We start from the raw sequence: 17,992 nt of genomic DNA on the forward strand, positions 1-17,992 counted from the left end.
TGGACACTGTCACAGAGCCCCCCCTGCACACCTGGACGCCCCCCCCAGACCCCTCCTGCACACCTGGACCCCCAAAACCCCCCTCAGTACAGACCCCCCCCCCCCACCCCGTGTCTGAAATCTCCAGGACCCCTCACAGACACCGGGACCCTCCCTCAACTCAGCCCCCACTCACCCAGGTCCCTTCATGGTCCCCTCACAGACCCCCCCTCACCCGGGTCCCCTCCTCACGGTCCCCCCCTCATCTGTGTCCCCTCACGGACCCCTCCTCACCCAGGTCCTCTCACAGACCCCTCCTCAAGGTCCCCTCACAGACCCCTCCTCACCCGGGTCCCCTCACAGTCCCCTCACGGACCCCCCTCACCCGGGTCCTCTCACGGAGTCCTCAAGGTCCCCTCACGGACCCCCTCACTCACCCAGGTCCCCTCACGGTCCCCTCACAGTTCCCTCCTCACCCACGTCCTCTCACGGAGTCCTCAAGGTCCCCTCACAGACCCCTCCTCACCCGGGTCCCCTCACGGTCCCCTCCTCACGGACCCCCCTCACCCGGGTCCCTTCACAGACCCCTCCTCAAGGTCCCCTCACGGACCCCTCCTCACCCCTGTCCCCTCAAGGTCCCCTCACGGAGCCCCCCTCACCCGGGTCCCCTCACGGTCCCCTCACGGAGCCCCCCTCACCCGGGTCCCCTCACAGTCCCCTCACGGTCCCCTCACGGTCCCCTCCTCACCCGGGTCCCCTCACGGTCCCCTCCTCACGGACCCCCCTCACCCGGGTCCCTTCACAGACCCCTCCTCAAGGTCCCCTCACGGTCCCCTCCTCACCCGTGTCCCCTCACGGTCCCCTCCTCACAGTCCCCTCACGGTTCCCTCCTCACGGTCCCCTCACCCGGGTCCCCTCACAGTCCCCTCACGGTCCCCTCACGGTCCCCTCACGGTCCCCTCCTCACCCGTGTCCCCTCATGAACCCTCCTCGCCCGTATCCCCTCACAGACCCTCCCTTCCCGCGTCCCCTCCGCCGTCACAACCCCCCGCACCCACCGGACACCCGGTGCCCCACCCTGCCCACCCTCCCCGGGCCACCGGGAGCCGCCTGCGCCCGGTCCTGTCCCCGCCGGGCCCCCCCGTGTCCCCCCCCGTCTTTCAGCACCCGGGACGGGGCCGGTACGAGGGGGTCAGGGGGGTGTCAGCGCCTCCTCCCCGCTCCCCCCGAGCCGTTTCACCGGTCCCGGGCCTCGCTCGCCCCGCCGGGCCCCCCCCCGGGCACTCACCGGACCGGCCCCCCGGGGCCGCGCCCGCGGGGCTGCTCCCGCTCAGCGGCACCGGCGCCGCCGCCCCGCGCCCGGCTCGGGCCCGCGCCGCCGCCGCCGCGCCGGGGCCATGGTCCCCTGAAGAGCCGCCCCGGGGCCCCGCCCGGTCCCGGTCTCGGTCCCGGTCCCGTCGCCGCCGCCTGCGCCGCTCCGGCCGCTCCCCCGCCCCCCTCCCGCCGGCGGGGCCTGACTACGTCACGCCGCGCGCGACCGGGCCGCCGCCGACATCTTGTGGGGGGGGGCGGCGGCGGCGAACGGGGCCCCGGCGGGGATGAGGGGCCCGGTGAGGAAGCGGGGCCCGGCGGGGAAGCGGGAGGAGCCGCCGCCGCCGCCGCCATGTTGGGGCCGCCCCCCGTCCCCGCGCCCGCCCCGCCGGAGCCGCCGCCGCCGCCCTCCGCCCGCCCGCCCGCCCCGCGCGCGCGGCGCGCCGCCGTGACGTCGTCGGCGCGGCCGGGCCGCCATGTTGAGAGTGGCGGGGTTGTGTGGCGGGGCCGCGCAGGGACCTTCCAGGAGGGAGGGGGAGAGCGGCGCGGGTGTTGCGTCATCAGAGCGCGACGGCGGCGCCGCGCCGCCATGTTGGGGGTGTGAGGGGAAGGTCGGGGACGGGGGGGAAAGGGGCGGCCCGAGGGGAGCCCGGGCTCTGCCACTGTCCCCAAAGGCTCCCTGGGGCTCGGAGGGACCGCCACGGTCTGTCACTGCTGTCCCCGAGGGCACCGCGGGGGCTGGCACTGTCCCGTAGCGTCCTGAGGGGACCCCGGGCTCTGTCACCGCCCCCCGCCCCAAAAAAGGGACCTGAGGGGACCCCGGGCTCTGTCACCCCCCAAAAAGGGACCTGAGGGGACCCCGGGCTCTGTCACCCCCCCAAAAAGGGACCTGAGGGGACCCCGGGCTCTGTCACCCCCCCCCCCCGCCCCAAAAGAGGGACCTGAGGGACCCCGGGTTCTGTCACCCCCCAAAAAGGGACCTGAGGGACCCCGGGCTCTGTCACCCCCCAAAAAAGGGACCTGAGGGACCCCGGGCTCTGTCACCCCCCCAAAATCGGACCTGAGGGACCCCGGGGTGTCCATGGCAGTGCCATCTTTTATTGCCCCCCGAGCCGCCCCCCCCGCAGCCGCTCGGTGTCGGCGACATCTCGGCGACATCTCGGCGACATCTCGGCGACATCTCGGCTGTCACACGCTGGTGGCCTGCGCGTCGTCGGCGCCGGGCTCGTCCCGGCCCCTCGGGGGGGACACGGGGACACCGCGGGGGTGGCCCCGGGCCCGGGCCAGGGCCCCGCGCAGCTCCGAGAGCTCCCGCTGCAGCCCCGAGAGGCGCCGCTCCTGCGGGCACGGGGACACGCGGGTCACCTGGGTCACCTGGGTCACTCTGGGTCACTCTGGGTCACCTGGGTCACCCTGGGTCACTCTGGGTCACTCTGGGTCACCCTGGGGCACACCTGGGTCACACCTGGGTCACACCTGGGTCACCCTGGGTCACCCTGGGTCACCTGGGTCACCCTGGGGCACACCTGGGTCACCCTGGGTCACCCTGGGTCACCTGGGTCACCTGGGTCACCCTGGGTCACCCCTGGGTCACCTGGGTCACACCTGGGTCACCTGGGTCACCCTGGGTCACCTGGGTCACACCTGGGTCACTCTGGGTCACCCTGGGTCACTCTGGGTCACCTGGGTCACCCTGGGTCACCTGGGTCACCCTGGGTCACCCTGGGTCACACCTGGGTCACCCTGGGTCACCCTGGGTCACACCTGGGGCACACCTGGGGCACCTGGGTCACACCTGGGTCACCCTGGGTCACCCTGGGGCACACCTGGGGCACCTGGGTCACTCTGGGTCACTCTGGGTCACTCTGGGTCACACCTGGGTCACACCTGGGTCACCCTGTGTCATCTCTGTCACCCAGTGTCCCCCCAGTGTCCCCCAAGAAATGCCCAAAAAATGATCCAGAAATACCCCAAAGATACCCGAAAAAGCCCCAAAATGCCCCAAAGATGCCTCAAAATGCCCCAAAGATGCCCCAAAATGCTCAAAAATGCTGCAAAGATGCCTGAATAATGCCCAAAAAAGCCCAAAAATGCCCCAAAGATGCCCAAAGATGCCCCAAAAAGCCCCAAAATGCCTCAAAGATGCCCGAAAAGGCCCCAAATACGTCCAAAAATGCTCCAAAATGCCACAAAGATGCCCAAAAAAGCCCCGAAATACCCAGAAAAGCCCCAAAATGCCGCAAAGATGCCCAAAAAATGCCCAAAAATGCCCAAAAAAGCCCCAAAATGCCCCAAAGATGCCCCAAAATGCCCCAAAGATGCCCATAAATGCCCAAAAATGCCCAAAGATGCCCAAAAATACCACAAAGATGCCCCAAACAGCCCCAAAATGCCACAAAGATGCCCCAAAAAGCCCCCAAATGCCACAAAGATGCCCAAAAATGCCCCAAAGATGCCCAAAAATGCTGCAAAGATGCCAAAAAAGTGCCCAAAAATGCCCCAAAGATGCCAAAAATACCGCAAAGATGCCCCAAAAAGCCCCAAAATGCCTCAAAGATGCCCAAAAATGCCCCAAAGATGCCCCAAAAAGCCCCAAAATGCCACAAAGATGCCCAAAAAGGCCCCAAATACGTCCAAAAATGCCCCAAAATGCCACAAAGATGCCCCAGAAAGCCCCAAAATGCCCGCAAAAGCCCCAAAATGCCACAAAGATGCCCAAAAAATGCCCAAAAATGCCCAAAAAAGCCCCAAAATGCCCCAAAGATGCCCCAAAATGCCCCAAAGATGCCCATAAATGCCCAAAAATGCCCAAAGATGCCCAAAAGTACCACAAAGATGCCCCAAACAGCCCCAAAATGCCCCAAAGATGCCCCAAAAAGCCCCCAAATGCCACAAAGATGCCCGAAAAGGCCCCAAAGATGCCCAAAAATGCTGCAAAGATGCCCCAAAAAGTGCCCCAAAATGCCCCAAAGATGCCAAAAATGTCCCAAAATGCCTGAAAGATGCCCAAAGATGCCCAAAAATACCGCAAAGATGCCCCAAAAAGCCCCAAAATGCCTCAAAGATGCCCAAAAATGCCCCAAAGATGCCCCAAAAAGCCCCAAAATGCCACAAAGATGCCCAAAAAGGCCCCAAATACGTCCAAAAATGCCCCAAAATGCCACAAAGATGCCCCAGAAAGCCCCAAAATGCCCGCAAAAGCCCCAAAATGCCACAAAGATGCCCAAAAAATGCCCAAAAATGCCCAAAAAAGCCCCAAAATGCCCCAAAGATGCCCCAAAATGCCCCAAAGATGCCCATAAATGCCCAAAAATGCCCAAAGATGCCCAAAAGTACCACAAAGATGCCCCAAACAGCCCCAAAATGCCACAAAGATGCCCCAAAAAGCCCCCAAATGCCACAAAGATGCCCAAAAATGCCCCAAAGATGCCCAAAAATGCTGCAAAGATGCCAAAAAAGTGCCCAAAAATGCCCCAAAGATGCCAAAAATACCGCAAAGATGCCCCAAAAAGCCCCAAAATGCCTCAAAGATGCCCAAAAATGCCCCAAAGATGCCCCAAAAAGCCCCAAAATGCCACAAAGATGCCCAAAAAGGCCCCAAATACGTCCAAAAATGCCCCAAAATGCCACAAAGATGCCCCAGAAAGCCCCAAAATGCCCGCAAAAGCCCCAAAATGCCACAAAGATGCCCAAAAAATGCCCAAAAATGCCCAAAAAAGCCCCAAAATGCCCCAAAGATGCCCCAAAATGCCCCAAAGATGCCCATAAATGCCCAAAAATGCCCAAAGATGCCCAAAAGTACCACAAAGATGCCCCAAACAGCCCCAAAATGCCCCAAAGATGCCCCAAAAAGCCCCCAAATGCCACAAAGATGCCCGAAAAGGCCCCAAAGATGCCCAAAAATGCTGCAAAGATGCCCCAAAAAGTGCCCCAAAATGCCCCAAAGATGCCAAAAATGTCCCAAAATGCCTGAAAGATGCCCAAAGATGCCCAAAAATACCGCAAAGATGCCCCAAAAAGCCCCAAAATGCCTCAAAGATGCCCAAAAATGCCCCAAAGATGCCCCAAAAAGCCCCAAAATGCCACAAAGATGCCCAAAAAGGCCCCAAATACGTCCAAAAATGCCCCAAAATGCCACAAAGATGCCCCAGAAAGCCCCAAAATGCCCGCAAAAGCCCCAAAATGCCACAAAGATGCCCAAAAAATGCCCAAAAATGCCCAAAAAAGCCCCAAAATGCCCCAAAGATGCCCCAAAATGCCCCAAAGATGCCCATAAATGCCCAAAAATGCCCAAAGATGCCCAAAAGTACCACAAAGATGCCCCAAACAGCCCCAAAATGCCACAAAGATGCCCGAAAAGGCCCCAAATATGTCCAAAAATGCCCCAAAATGCCACAAAGATGCCCCAGAAAGCCCCAAAATGCCCGCAAAAGCCCCAAAATGCCACAAAGATGCCCAAAAAATGCCCAAAAATGCCCCAAAGATGCCCCAAAAAGCCCCCAAATGCCACAAAGATGCCCAAAAACGCCCCAAAGATGCCCAAAAATGCCCCAAAGATGCCCAAAAATGCTGCAAAGATGCCAAAAAAGTGCCCCAAAATGCCCCAAAGATGCCAAAAATGCCCCAAAATGCCTGAAAGATGCCCAAAAATACCGCAAAGATGCCCCAAAAAGCCCCAAAATGCCTCAAAGATGCCCCAAAATGCCCCAAAGATGCCCAAAGATGCCCCAAAGATGCCCAAAGATGTCCCAAAGATGCCCAAAAATGCCCAAAAATGCCGCAAGGATGCCCAAAAATGCCCCCAAAATGCCCCAAAGATGCCTGAATAATGCCCAAAAAAGTCCCCAAATGCCCCCAAATGCCCCAAAGATGCCCCAAAATGCCCCCCAAAAAGCCCAAAATGCCCCAAAAATGCCCCAAAAAGCCCCCAAAAATGCCCAGCCCCGCCCGGGGTGAACAGAGGCCCCTTCCCCTCTTTTTGATTCTCTTCTTTTTTCCTTTTTGTTTCTCTTTCTTTTTTCCCTTTTTTTCTCTTTTTATTTTTCTTTCCTTTTCCTTTTTTCTTTTCCTTTTTCTTTCTCTTCTTTTCTTTTTCTTTTAATTTTTCTTTTATTTTTCCTTTTTCTTTTCCTTTTTCTTTTCTCTTTTCTTTTTTCTTTTTTCTCTTTTTATTTTCTTTTTCTCTCTTTTCTTTTTTTTCTTTTTCTCTTTTCTTTTCCTTCTTTCTTTTCCTTTTTCTTTTTTCTTTTTTCTTTTTCTTTTTTCTTTTTCTTTTTTTCTTCTTTTTTTCTTTTCTTTTTCTTTTCTCCTTTTTTCTTTTGATTTTCCTCTCCTCTTCCCCTTCCCTTTCCTTTACTCTCTTTTATTTTTCCTCTTTTTTTTCTCTTTTCTCTTTTCTTTTCTCTTTCCCCTTTTTCTTTTCCCTTATTTTCTTTCCTTTCCTTTTCTTCCCTTCTTTTCTTCCCATTTCTCTCCATTCCTTATTTTTCCCATTGCCTTTTCCCTCTGTCTCACATTTACTCATTTTTCAGAAAAACCCATTTTTATCAGGTCCTTTTCTCTGTTTCTGACGCTCTTTTTCTCCCCCCACCCATCTCCTATTTTCCCTTTTTTCCCCCCTTTTTTCTTCTTTTCTCTCTTTTCTCTATTTTTTCCTTTTGTTTTCTCTTTTCCTCTGCTTTGTTTTCTTTTTCTTTTTTTCTTCTCTTTTATTTTTCTCTCATCTTTTTTCTTTTATTTTTTCTTTTATTTTCTTTTCTCTTTTCTTTTTTCTTTTCTTCTCTTTTTTCTTCTCTTTTTTCGCTTTACTTTTCACTTTTCTTCTTTTATCTTTTTTTTGTCTTTTTTCTTGTTTTATTTTTTCTTTTCTTCTCTTTTCTTCTATTTTCTTTTTTCTCTTCTTCGCTTTTCTGTTTTCCTTTCTTTTCTTTTCTTTTTTCTTCTCTTTTCTTCTCTTTTTTCTTTCCTTTTCTTTCCTTTTCCTTTGTTTCTTCTTTTCATCTCATTTTTTCCCCGTTTCCCTTTTCCCTCTCAGATTTACTTATTTCTTATAAAAATAATTCCTTTTTTAAAGATTTTCCTTATTCTGTCTGTGCTGCTTTCTTTTCATCCCCCGACCATTTTCTCTTTCTTTGTTTCTTTTTCTTTTTCTCTTTTTCTTTTTTCACCTTTTTTTCTCTTTCTTTTCTCTTTCTTTTCCTTTATTTCTTTTTTCACCTTTTTTCTCTTTCTTTTCTCTTTTTTTTCCTTTCTTTTCTTTTCTCTTTCCTTTTCTCTTTTTTTTTCTTCTATTCTTTTCTCTTTTCTTTTCTTCTTTTATCTTTTCTTCTTTTATGTTTTTTCTTCTTTTCTTTTTTTCTCTTTTCCTTTTTCTTTTCATTTCTCTTCTTCTTTCTTCTCTTTTCTTGTTTTTTTTCACTTTCTTTTTTCTTTTTTCTTTATTTTTCTTCTTTTATCTTTTCTTCTTTTATGTTTTTCTCTTCTCTTTTCTTTTTTTCTTCTTTCTTTTTTCTTCTCTTTTCTTGTTTCTTTTCTCTTTCCTTCTTTTGTCTTTTCTTTTTTTAAATCTTTTTTCTTTTGTTTCTTTTTCTTCTTTTACCTTTTTTTCTTTTGTGTCTTTTTGTTCTCTTTTCTTTTTTTCTCCTTTTTCTTCTCTTTTCTTTTTCCTTCTCTTTTCTTGTTTTTTTCACTTTCTTTCTTTTATCTCTTTTCTTTTCTTTTCTTTTCTTTTCTTTTCTTTTCTTTTCTTTTCTTCTTTTACCTTTTCTTCTTTTGTGGTTTTTTTTTCTTTTTTCTTCTCTTTTCTTGTTTCTTTTCACTTTCCTTCTTTTCTCTTTTCTTTTCTTCTTTCTTTTCACCCACCACGAGGTCACTGGGGCCACCACGGAGCCTTTGGGGGCCACTATGGGGGTCACCAAGGGCTCATTAAGGACCACTGGGGCCACCCCGGGGAGGAGCCAGGGGCCACCAAAGGCCACCCCAGGAGCCCCCAAGGAGCCCCAAAGGTTCCCAGGGGCCACCAAAGTCACCACAGGGCCACCAAAAGCCGCCTGGAGCTCCCAAGGGTCACCCCAGGGGCCACCACGAGGCCACCAAAGGTTCCCCGCGGCCACCCGAGGCCACGCCCCCTACCCGAGGCCACGCCCACAATGGGTGGAGCTTCCCGGTCTTGGCCACGCCCCCTCGTGACCGCGCCCATTCTGGCCACGCCCACCGCGGGATGGGACTCGCCGGGAGCCTCGGTGAGAGCGGGACCCCCCCAAAAAACCCCCCAAACCATCCTAAAATACCCCAAAAACCTCCCCGGGACCCCCCCCCGGAGTCCCTCGGGATGGGACCCCCCCAAAACCCCCCAAAAGTCCCCAAAATCCCTCCCAAAAATACCCAAAAAAACCGCCAAAAACCGCCTCGGGACGCCCCCCAAACTTCCCGATATCCCCCCCAAAAACCCCTCAAAACCCCTCAAAACTCCCCAAAATCCCCCCAAATACCCCAAAAACCTCCCCGGGACCCCCCCCCTGGAGTCCCTCGGGATGGGACCCCCCCAAAACCCCCCAAAAAACCCCAAAATCCCTCCCAAATATACCCAAAAAAACCGCCAAAAACCGCCTCGGGACGCCCCCTAAACTTCCCGATATCCCCCCCAAAAACCCCTCAAAACCCCTCAAAACTCCCCAAAATCCCCCCAAAACACCCCAAAATCTCCCCCGGGACCCCCCCAAAAAACCTCAAAAAGTCCCCAAAATCCGTCCCAAAAACCGCCAAAAAAAACCCCAAAAAACCGCCTCGGGACGCCCCCAAAACTTCCCGAAATCCCCCCAAAAACCCCTCAAAACTCCCCCAAAATCGCCCCAGAATACCCCAAAATCCTCCCCGGGACCCCCTCCTCGAGTCCCCAGGGATGGGACCCCCCAAAAAAACCCCAAAAGTCCCCAAAATCCCTCCCAAAAAAAACCCCAAAAAACCCCAAAAACCGCCTCGGGACGCCCCAAACACCCCCAAAACGCCTCAAAACTCCCCCAAAACTCCCCAAAATGCCCCCAAAACTCCCCCAAATCCCCCCAAAACCCCTCAAAACCCCTCAAAACTCCCCAAAATCCCCCAAAATCCTCCCCAGGACCCCTCTCCCTCCGAGCCCCTCAAAAACCCCAAAAAATCCCCAAAATCCCTCCCAAAAAACCACCTCGGGAGCCCCTCAAAACTCCCCAAATCCCCCGAAAATACCCCAAAAACCTCCCCGGGACCCCCCCCCCTGGAGTCCCTCGGGATGGGACCCCCCCCAAAAAACCCCAAAAAGTCCCCAAAATCCCTCCCAAAAAACCCCAAATAAAACCCCCAAAACCGCCTCGGGATGCCCCAAAACTCCTCAAAATCCCCCCAAAATCCCCAAATCCCCCCAAAATCCCCCTCAAAACTCCCCAAAATCCCCCCAAAATCCCCAAATCCCCCCCAAAATCCCCCTCAAAACTCCCCAAATCCCCCCAAAATCCCCCTCAAAACTCCCAAAATCCCCCCAAAATCCCCCTCAAAACTCCCCAAAATCCCCCCAAAATCCCCAAATCCCCCCCAAAATCCCCCTCAAAACTCCCCAAAATCCCCCCAAAATCCCCCTCAAAACTCCCCAAATCCCCCCAAAATCCCCCAAAACCTCCCCGAGACCCCCCGGGATGGGACCCCCCCCTCCCGAAAAAAAACCCCCAAAACCCCAAACCCCCCAAAAAACCTCCCCCAAATCCCTCCAAAAAACCCCAAAATCCCCCCAAAAACCTCCCGGGGACCCCCCCAAATTTTAGGGGGGGGGTCCCCGAATATTTGGGACCCCCCCAAAATCGCCCCTCCCCCCCCCGTGCCTCAGTTTCCCCAATTTTTTTTTGGGGGGGGGGGGGTCCCGCCCATCCGGACCCCCCAAAATTCCCCCCCCACCCCCCCCAAATTTTTGGGGGCCCCCCCTCCCCCCCCCCCATTTCCGTTTCCCACGCTCAGAAGGGGAAGTGGGGGGAGGGGCGCTCCCAGTTTGCGGCACTGGGAGGAACTGGGAGGGACTGGGAGGGACTGGGAGGGACTGGGAAGGGGGGGGAGGGGATTTTGGGAGGGGGGGGGAGGGGTCCCCATTTATTTTGGGTGGGGGGGGGGGGTCCCAAACCCGTCCCCCCCTCGGATTTTGGGAGGGGGGAGGGGCCACACCCAGCGGTTCCCACGCTCCCAGTTTGCGGCACTGGGAGGAACTGGGAGCAACTGGGAGGGACTGGGAAGGGGGGAGGGGATTTTAGGGGAGGGGTCCTGACCTTGCGCCCCCCCCCCCAAAATAAAATTTGGGGTTTGCAGCCCCCCCCCCCCCCCCCAGGACGGAAATGGGGGGCGCCCGTGACGTCACAACCGCGGGGGGGGGGGGGGGGCGCTCCCAGTTTGGCCCAGTTTGGACTGGGAAGGGGGGGAGTGGGGGAGGGGGAGGGACATTGGGGGGTCCCCAAAATTCGCGGGGGGGGGGTTGGGGTCAGGCCGCCCCTCCCCCACCGGTTTCACACCTCCCCCCCCCCCAATTTCCGTCCCCCTCCCCCCCCCCCCCCCCAGGGTTGGTTTGGTTCGTGCTGGGCGCCCTCGGCCCCTCCCCCCCCGCGGCCGGTGAGGTTTGGGGGGGTTTTGGGGGAAAATTGGGGGGATTTGGGGATTTTGGGGGGGGATTTGGGGGAAAATTGGGGGGATTTGGGGTTTTTGGGGGGATTTGGGGGAAAATTGGGGGGATTTGGGGATTTTGGGGGGGGATTTGGGGGAAAATTGGGGGGATTTGGGGGAAAATTGGGGGGATTTGGGGTTTTTGGGGGGGATTTGGGGGAAAATTGGGGGTTTTGGGGGGTTTTTGGGGGAAAATTGGGGGGATTTGGGGTTTTTGGGGGGGATTTGGGGGAAAATTGGGGGGATTTGGGGGAAAATTGGGGGTTTTTGGGGGAAAATTGGGGGAAAATTGGGGGAAAATTGGGGGATTTGGGGTTTTGGGGGGAAAATTGGGGGGATTTGGGGTTTTTGGGGGGGATTTGGGGGAAAATGGGGGGGATTTGGGGTTTTTGGGGGGGATTTGGGGGAAAATGGGGGGGATTTGGGGGAAAATTGGGGGAAAATTGGGGGATTTGGGGTTTTTGTGGGAAAATTGGGGGGATTTGGGGCTTTTGGGGGGGATTTCGAGGGGGAAAATTGGGGGGATTTGGGGTTTTTGGGGGAAAATTGGGGGGATTTGGGGTTTTTGGGGGAAAATTGGGGGGATTTGGGGGTTTTTGGGGGGGATTTGGGGGAAAATTGGGGGGATTTGGGGGAAAATTGGGGGGATTTGGGGTTTTTGGGGGGGATTTGGGGGAAAATTGGGGGTTTTGGGGGGAAAATTGGGGGAAAATTGGGGGAAAATTGGGGGATTTGGGGTTTTTGGGGGAAAATTGGGGGGATTTGGGGTTTTTGGGGGGGATTTGGGGGAAAATTGGGGGGATTTGGGGTTTTTGGGGGAAAATTGGGGGGATTTGGGGTTTTTGGGGGTTTTTGGGGGAAAATTGGGGGAAAATTGGGGGATTTGGGGATTTGGGGGGGGATTTGGGGGAAAATTGGGGGGATTTGGGGGAAAATTGGGGGAAAATTGGGGGGAAATTGGGGGGATTTGGGGTTTTGGGGGGAAAATTGGGGGGATTTGGGGATTTTGGGGGGATTTGGGGGAAAATTGGGGGGATTTGGGGTTTTTGGGGGGGATTTGGGGGAAAATTGGGGGGATTTGGGGTTTTTGGGGGGGATCTGGGGGAAAATTGGGGGGATTTGGGGATTTTGGGGGGATTTGGGGGAAAATTGGGGGGATTTGGGGTTTTTGGGGGGGATTTGGGGGAAAATTGGGGGGATTTGGGGGAAAATTGGGGGGATTTGGGGTTTTTGGGGGGGTTTTGGGGGAAAATTGGGGGTTTTTGGGTGAAAATTGGGGGAAAATTGGGGGAAAATTGGGGGATTTGGGGTTTTGGGGGGGGATTTGGGGGAAAATTGGGGGGATTTGGGGGAAAATTGGGGGGATTTGGGGTTTTTGGGGGAAAATTGGGGGGATTTGGGGCTTTTGGGGGGATTTGGGGGAAAATTGGGGGGATTTGGGGGAAAATTGGGGGGATTTGGGGTTTTTGGGGAGGATTTGGGGGAAAATTGGGGGGGGATTTGGGGGAAAATTGGGGGGATTTGGGGTTTTTGGGGGGGATTTCGAGGGAAAATTGGGGGGATTTGGGGTTTTTGGGGGAAAATTGGGGGGATTTGGGGTTTTGGGGGGTTTTTGGGGGAAAATTGGGGGAAATTGGGGGATTTGGGGTTTTTGGGGGAAAATTGGGGGGATTTGGGGGTTTTTGGGGGGGATTTGGGGGAAAATTGGGGGTTTTTGGGGGAAAATTGGGGGAAAATTGGGGGATTTGGGGTTTTGGGGGGAAAATTGGGGGATTTGGGGTTTTTGGGGGGGATTTGGGGGAAAATTGGGGGGATTTGGGGTTTTTGGGGGGAAAATTGGGGGGATTTGGGGCTTTTGGGGGGATTTGGGGGAAAATTGGGGGGATTTGGGGGAAAATTGGGGGGATTTGGGGTTTTTGGGGGGGATTTGGGGGAAAATTGGGGGGATTTGGGGTTTTTGGGGGGGATTTGGGGGAAAATTGGGGGGATTTGGGGTTTTTGGGGGGGGATTTGGGGGAAAATTGGGGGGATTTGGGGTTTTGGGGGGGATTTGGGGGAAAATTGGGGGGATTTGGGGGAAAATTGGGGGGGGATTTGGGGGAAAATTGGGGGGATTTGGGGGAAAACTGGGGGGATTTGGGGTTTGGGGGGGGATTTGGGGGAAAATTGGGGGATTTGGGAGATTTTTGGGGGGTTTGAGGGGGATTTGGGGATTTGGGGGGAGGATTTGGGGTTTTTGGGGGGAGGATTTCGAGTTTTTGGGGGATTTCGAGGGGGATTTGGGGTTTTTGGGGAGGGGTTTGGGGTTTTGGGAGGGTTTGGGGAGGATTTGGGGGTTTTTTTGGGAGATTTCGAGGGAAAACTGGGGGGATTTGGGTTTTTTGGAGGGATTTGGGGGTTTGGGGGGATTTGGGGGACAATTGGGGAGGATTTGGGATTTTTGGGGCGAGAATTTGGGCTTTCTCGGGGGTTTCTGGGGGGATTTGGGCTTTTTGGGGGGGATTTTGGGACCAATTTCAGTTTTCTGGGGTGGGGCAGTTGGGAGGGTCTGGGGGGGGGGGGATTTTGGGGCGGTTTGGGGGATTTGGATGAATTTGGGGAATTTCGGGGTTTTGGGGGGGGGGTTGGGGGGTTTTTGGGGTGTCCCTGACCCCCCCCCGGACCCCTCCCCTCCCCCCCAGGGCAGGATGGGTGCCCCCAGCCCCTGAACTCCACCCACTGCCGCTGCCCCCCCGGCTTCGAGGGCCCCCCCTGGCCCCAGGAACAGCCCTGGGAGAGGCAGTGCGAGGGTAACTGGGGATACTGGGAGCACTGGGAGGGACTGGGAGGGGATTGGGAGGGACTGGGAGGGGATTGGGAGGGACTGGGAGGGACTGGGAGGGGATTGGGGGGGACTGGGAGGGACTGGGAGGGACTGGGAGGGACTGGGAGGGGACTGGGAGGGACTGGGAGGAGACTGGGAGGGGATTGGGGGGGGCTGGGAGGGAATGGAGGGGATTGGGGGGGACTGGGAGGGACTGGGAGGGGATTGGGGGGGACTGGGAGGGACTGGGAGGGGACTGGGAGGGACTGGGAGGAGACTGGGAGGGGATTGGGGGGGGCTGGGAGGGAATGGAGGGGATTGGGGGGGACTGGGAGGGACTGGGAGGGGATTGGGGGGGACTGGGAGGGACTGGGAGGGGATTGGGAGCACTGGGAGCGGACTGGGAGGAACTGGGATGGACTGGGAGGGGATTGGGAGGGAGTTGGGAGCACTGGGAAGGGACTGGGATGGACTGGGAGGGTACTGGGGGGAACTGGGAGGCACTGGGGATGGATTGGAGGGGACTGGGAAGGGACTGGGAGGGTACTGGGGGGAACTGGGATGAACAGGGAATGGATTGAGGGGGGACTGGGATGGACTGGGATGGTCTGGGATGAACAGGGAATGGACTGAGGGGGGACTGGGATGGACTGGGAATGGATTGCGGGGGACTGGGAGGGACTGGGATGGACTGGGATGAACTGGGAATGGACTGGGATGAACTGGGCTGAACTGGGAATGGATTGGGGAGGACTGGGATGAACTGGGAATGGACTGGGGGGACTGGGAATGGACTGCGGGGACTGGGAATGGACTGGGATGAACTGGGATGGACTGGGGGGGACTGGGAATGGACTGGGGGGGACTGGGAATGGACTGGGGGGGACTGGGATGAACTGGGAATGGACTGGGATGAACTGGGAATGGACTGGGATGAACTGGGAATGGACTGGGGGGACTGGGAATGGACTGGGGGGGACTGGGATGAACTGGGAATGGACTGGGATGAACTGGGAATGGACTGGGGGGGACTGGGATGGACTGGGATGAACTGGGAATGGACTGGGGGGGACTGGGAGGGTACTGGGGGGAACTGGGATGAACAGGGAATGGATTGAGGGGGGACTGGGATGGACTGGGAATGGACTGCGGGGGACTGGGAGGGACTGGGATGGACTGGGATGAACTGGGAATGGACTGGGCTGAACTGGGAATGGATTGGGGGGGACTGGGAATGGACTGGAGGGGACTGGGATGGACTGGGGGGGACTGGGATGGACTGCAGGGAACTGGGATGGACTGGGGGGGACTGGGAATGGACTGGGGGGGACTGGGATGAACTGGGATGAACTGGGAATGGACTGGGATGAACTGGGGATGGACTGGGGGGGACTGGGATGGACTGCAGGGAACTGGGATGGACTGGGGGGGACTGGGAATGGACTGGGGGGGACTGGGATGAACTGGGATGAACTGGGAATGGACTGGGATGAACTGGGAATGGACTGGGGGGGACTGGGAATGGACTGGGGGGGACTGGGATGAACTGGGAATGGATTGGGATGAACTGGGAATGGACTGGGGGGGACTGGGAATGGACTGGGGGGGACTGGGATGAACTGGGATGGACTGGGATGAACTGGGAATGGACTGGGATGAACTGGGATGGACTGGGAATGGACTGGGATGAACTGGGAATGGACTGGGCTGAACTGGGAATGGACTGGGGGGGACTGGGATGAACTGGGCTGAACTGGGAATGGACTGAGGGCAGACTGGGCTGAACTGGGTGACACTGGGGGGGGGGGGGTGGGGTTGCTCAGAGCCCCCCAAATTTTGGGGATTGGTGGGGGGGGGAGGTCCCCCCCCCCCCGAGTGACGCCTCCCCTCCCCCACCGCAGACATCAACGAGTGCGTGGGGGAGGGGTCCCCGCCCTGCCCCCCCTCCCAGAGCTGCAACAACACCGAGGGCTCCTTCCAGTGCCTCTGCAACCGCGGCTACCGGCGCGCGGCCCCCCCCCAGAACGGGCCCGGGACCCCCCCCCAGAACAGCACCCAGACCCCCCAGATTTATTGTGAAGGTGAGAGACTCCCCCCTCCCAAAAATCCCCCCCAAATCCCTCCCAGAGAGCCCCAAAATCCTCCTTGAAATCCCTCCCCAGAGAGCCCCAAATCCCTCCCAGAGAGCCCCAAAATCCTCCTTGAAATCCCTCCCCAGAGAGCCCCAAAATCCACCCCAAAATCCCTCCCAGGGACCTCCCAAAATCCCCCCCAAATCCCTCCCCAGAGAGCCCCAAAATCCCTCCCCAGAGAGCCCCAAAATCCCCCCCAGAGAGCCCCAAAATCCCTCCCCAGAGAGCCCCAAAATCCCTCCCAGAGAGCCCCAAAATCCTCCTTGAAATCCCTCCCCAGAGAGCCCCAAAATCCACCCCAAAATCCCTCCCAGGGACCTCCCAAAATCCCCCCCAAATCCCTCCCCAGAGAGCCCCAAAATCCCTCCCAGAGAGCCCCAAAATCCTCCTTGAAATCCCTCCCCAGAGAGCCCCAAAATCCCTCCCCAGAGAGCCCCAAAATCCCTCCCAGAGAGCCCCAAAATCCTCCTTGAAATCCCCCCCAGAGAGCCCCAAAATCCACCCCAAAATCCCTCCCAGGGACCTCCCAAAATCCCCCCCAAATCCCTCCCCAGAGAGCCCCAAAATCCCCCCCAGAGAGCCCCAAAATCCCTCCCCAGAGAGCCCCAAAATCCCCCCCAGAGAGCCCCAAAATCCCTCCCCAGAGAGCCCCAAAATCCCCCCAGAGAGCCCCAAAATCCTCCTTGAAATCCCCCCCAGAGAGCCCCAAAATCCCTCCCAGGGACCTCCCAAAATCCCCCCAGAAAGCCCCAAAATCCCTCCCAGGGACCTCCCAAAATCCCCCCCCCCGAGAGCCCTCCAGAGACCCCAAATCCCCTCCAAATCCCCCCCCCCAAATCCCCTCCCAAATCCCTCCCCAGAGAGCCCCAAAATCCCCCCAAAATCCCTCCCAGGGACCCCCCAAATCCCTCCCCAGAGAGCCCCAAAATCCTCCTTGAAATCCCTCCCAGAGAGCCCCAAAATCCCTCCCCAGAGAGCCCCAAAATCCCCCCGAAATCCCTCCCAGGGACCCCCCAAATCCCTCCCCAGAGAGCCCCAAAATCCTCCTTGAAATCCCTCCCCAGAGAGCCCCAAAATCCCTCCCCAGAGAGCCTCAAAATCCGCCCCAAAATCCCTCCCAGGGACCTCCCAAAATCCCCCCAAAATCCCCCCAGAAAGCCCCAAAATCCCTCCCAGGGACCTCCAAAATCCCCCCCCCAGAGAGCCCTCCAGAGACCCCAAATCCCCTCCAAATCCCCCCCCCAAAATCCCCTCCCAAATCCTCCCCAGAGAGCCCCAAAATCCCTCCCAGGGACCTCCCAAAATCCCCCCCAAATCCCTCCCCAGAGAGCTTCAGAATCCCCCCCAAATCCCCCCCAGAGAGCCCCAAAATCCCTCCCCAGAGAGCCCCAAAATCCCTCCCAAATCCCCCCCAGGGACCTCCCAAAATCCCCCCCAAATCCCCCCAGAGAGCCCCAAAATCCCCCCCAAAATCCCCCAGAGAGCCCCAAAATCCCTCCCAGAGAGCCCCAAAATCCCCCCAAAATCCCTCCCAGAGAGCCCCAAAATCCCTCCCAGAGAGCCCCAAAATCCCTCCCAAATCCCCCCAGAGAGCTCTAAAATCCCTCCCAGGGACCTCCCAAAATCCCCCCCAAATCCCCCCCAGAGAGCTTCAGAATCCCCCCCAAATCCCCCCCAGAGAGCCCCAAAATCCCTCCCAGAGAGCCCCAAAATCCCCCCAAAATCCCTCCCCAGAGAGCCCCAAAATCCCTCCCCAGAGAGCCCCAAAATCCCTCCCAAATCCCCCCCAGGGACCTCCCAAAATCCCCCCCAAATCCCCCCCAGAGAGCCCCAAAATCCCCCCCAAAATCCCCCAGAGAGCCCCAAAATCCCTCCCAGAGAGCCCCAAAATCCCCCCAAAATCCCTCCCAGAGAGCCCCAAATCCCTCCCAGGGACCCCCCAAATCCCCCCCAAATCCTTCCCAGGGACCCCCAAAATCCCTCCCAGGGACCCCCAAAATCCCCCCCAGAGATCCCTCCAGAGACCCCAAATCCCCCCCCAAAATCGCCCCCAGAGAGCCCCCAAAATCCCCCCCAAAATCCCTCCCAAAATCCC

General features: G+C 56.7%; 2 protein-coding genes across 3 annotated transcripts in view; one reads left to right on the forward strand and one right to left on the reverse strand.

The window, feature by feature from the left end:
• The window catches only part of WIZ (WIZ zinc finger), a 52,938-nt gene extending 51,593 nt beyond the window's left edge, over positions 1 to 1,345 (reverse strand). For both annotated transcript variants that reach the window (XM_082299404.1, XM_082299403.1), the window contains exon 1: positions 1,268 to 1,345. The gene's annotated coding sequence lies outside the window, so the exon portion shown is untranslated. The remainder of the gene's footprint in view (positions 1 to 1,267) is intronic.
• Positions 1,346 to 8,502: 7,157 nt separating this feature from the next.
• LOC309583585 (N-acetylglucosamine-1-phosphotransferase subunit gamma-like) overlaps positions 8,503 to 17,992 on the forward strand; it is an 18,488-nt gene continuing 8,998 nt past the window's right edge. Inside the window, exons 1-4 of the mRNA XM_082299328.1 lie at positions 8,503 to 8,531; positions 10,861 to 10,911; positions 13,644 to 13,751; positions 15,667 to 15,846. Of these exons, the coding sequence (XP_082155454.1) occupies positions 8,510 to 8,531; positions 10,861 to 10,911; positions 13,644 to 13,751; positions 15,667 to 15,846 (361 nt within the window). The 5' untranslated portion in view covers positions 8,503 to 8,509. The remainder of the gene's footprint in view (positions 8,532 to 10,860; positions 10,912 to 13,643; positions 13,752 to 15,666; positions 15,847 to 17,992) is intronic.

The sequence above is a fragment of the Coloeus monedula genome, assembly GCF_965178545.1.
Source record: "Coloeus monedula genome assembly, chromosome: 31".
Taxonomy (NCBI): domain Eukaryota; kingdom Metazoa; phylum Chordata; class Aves; order Passeriformes; family Corvidae; genus Coloeus; species Coloeus monedula.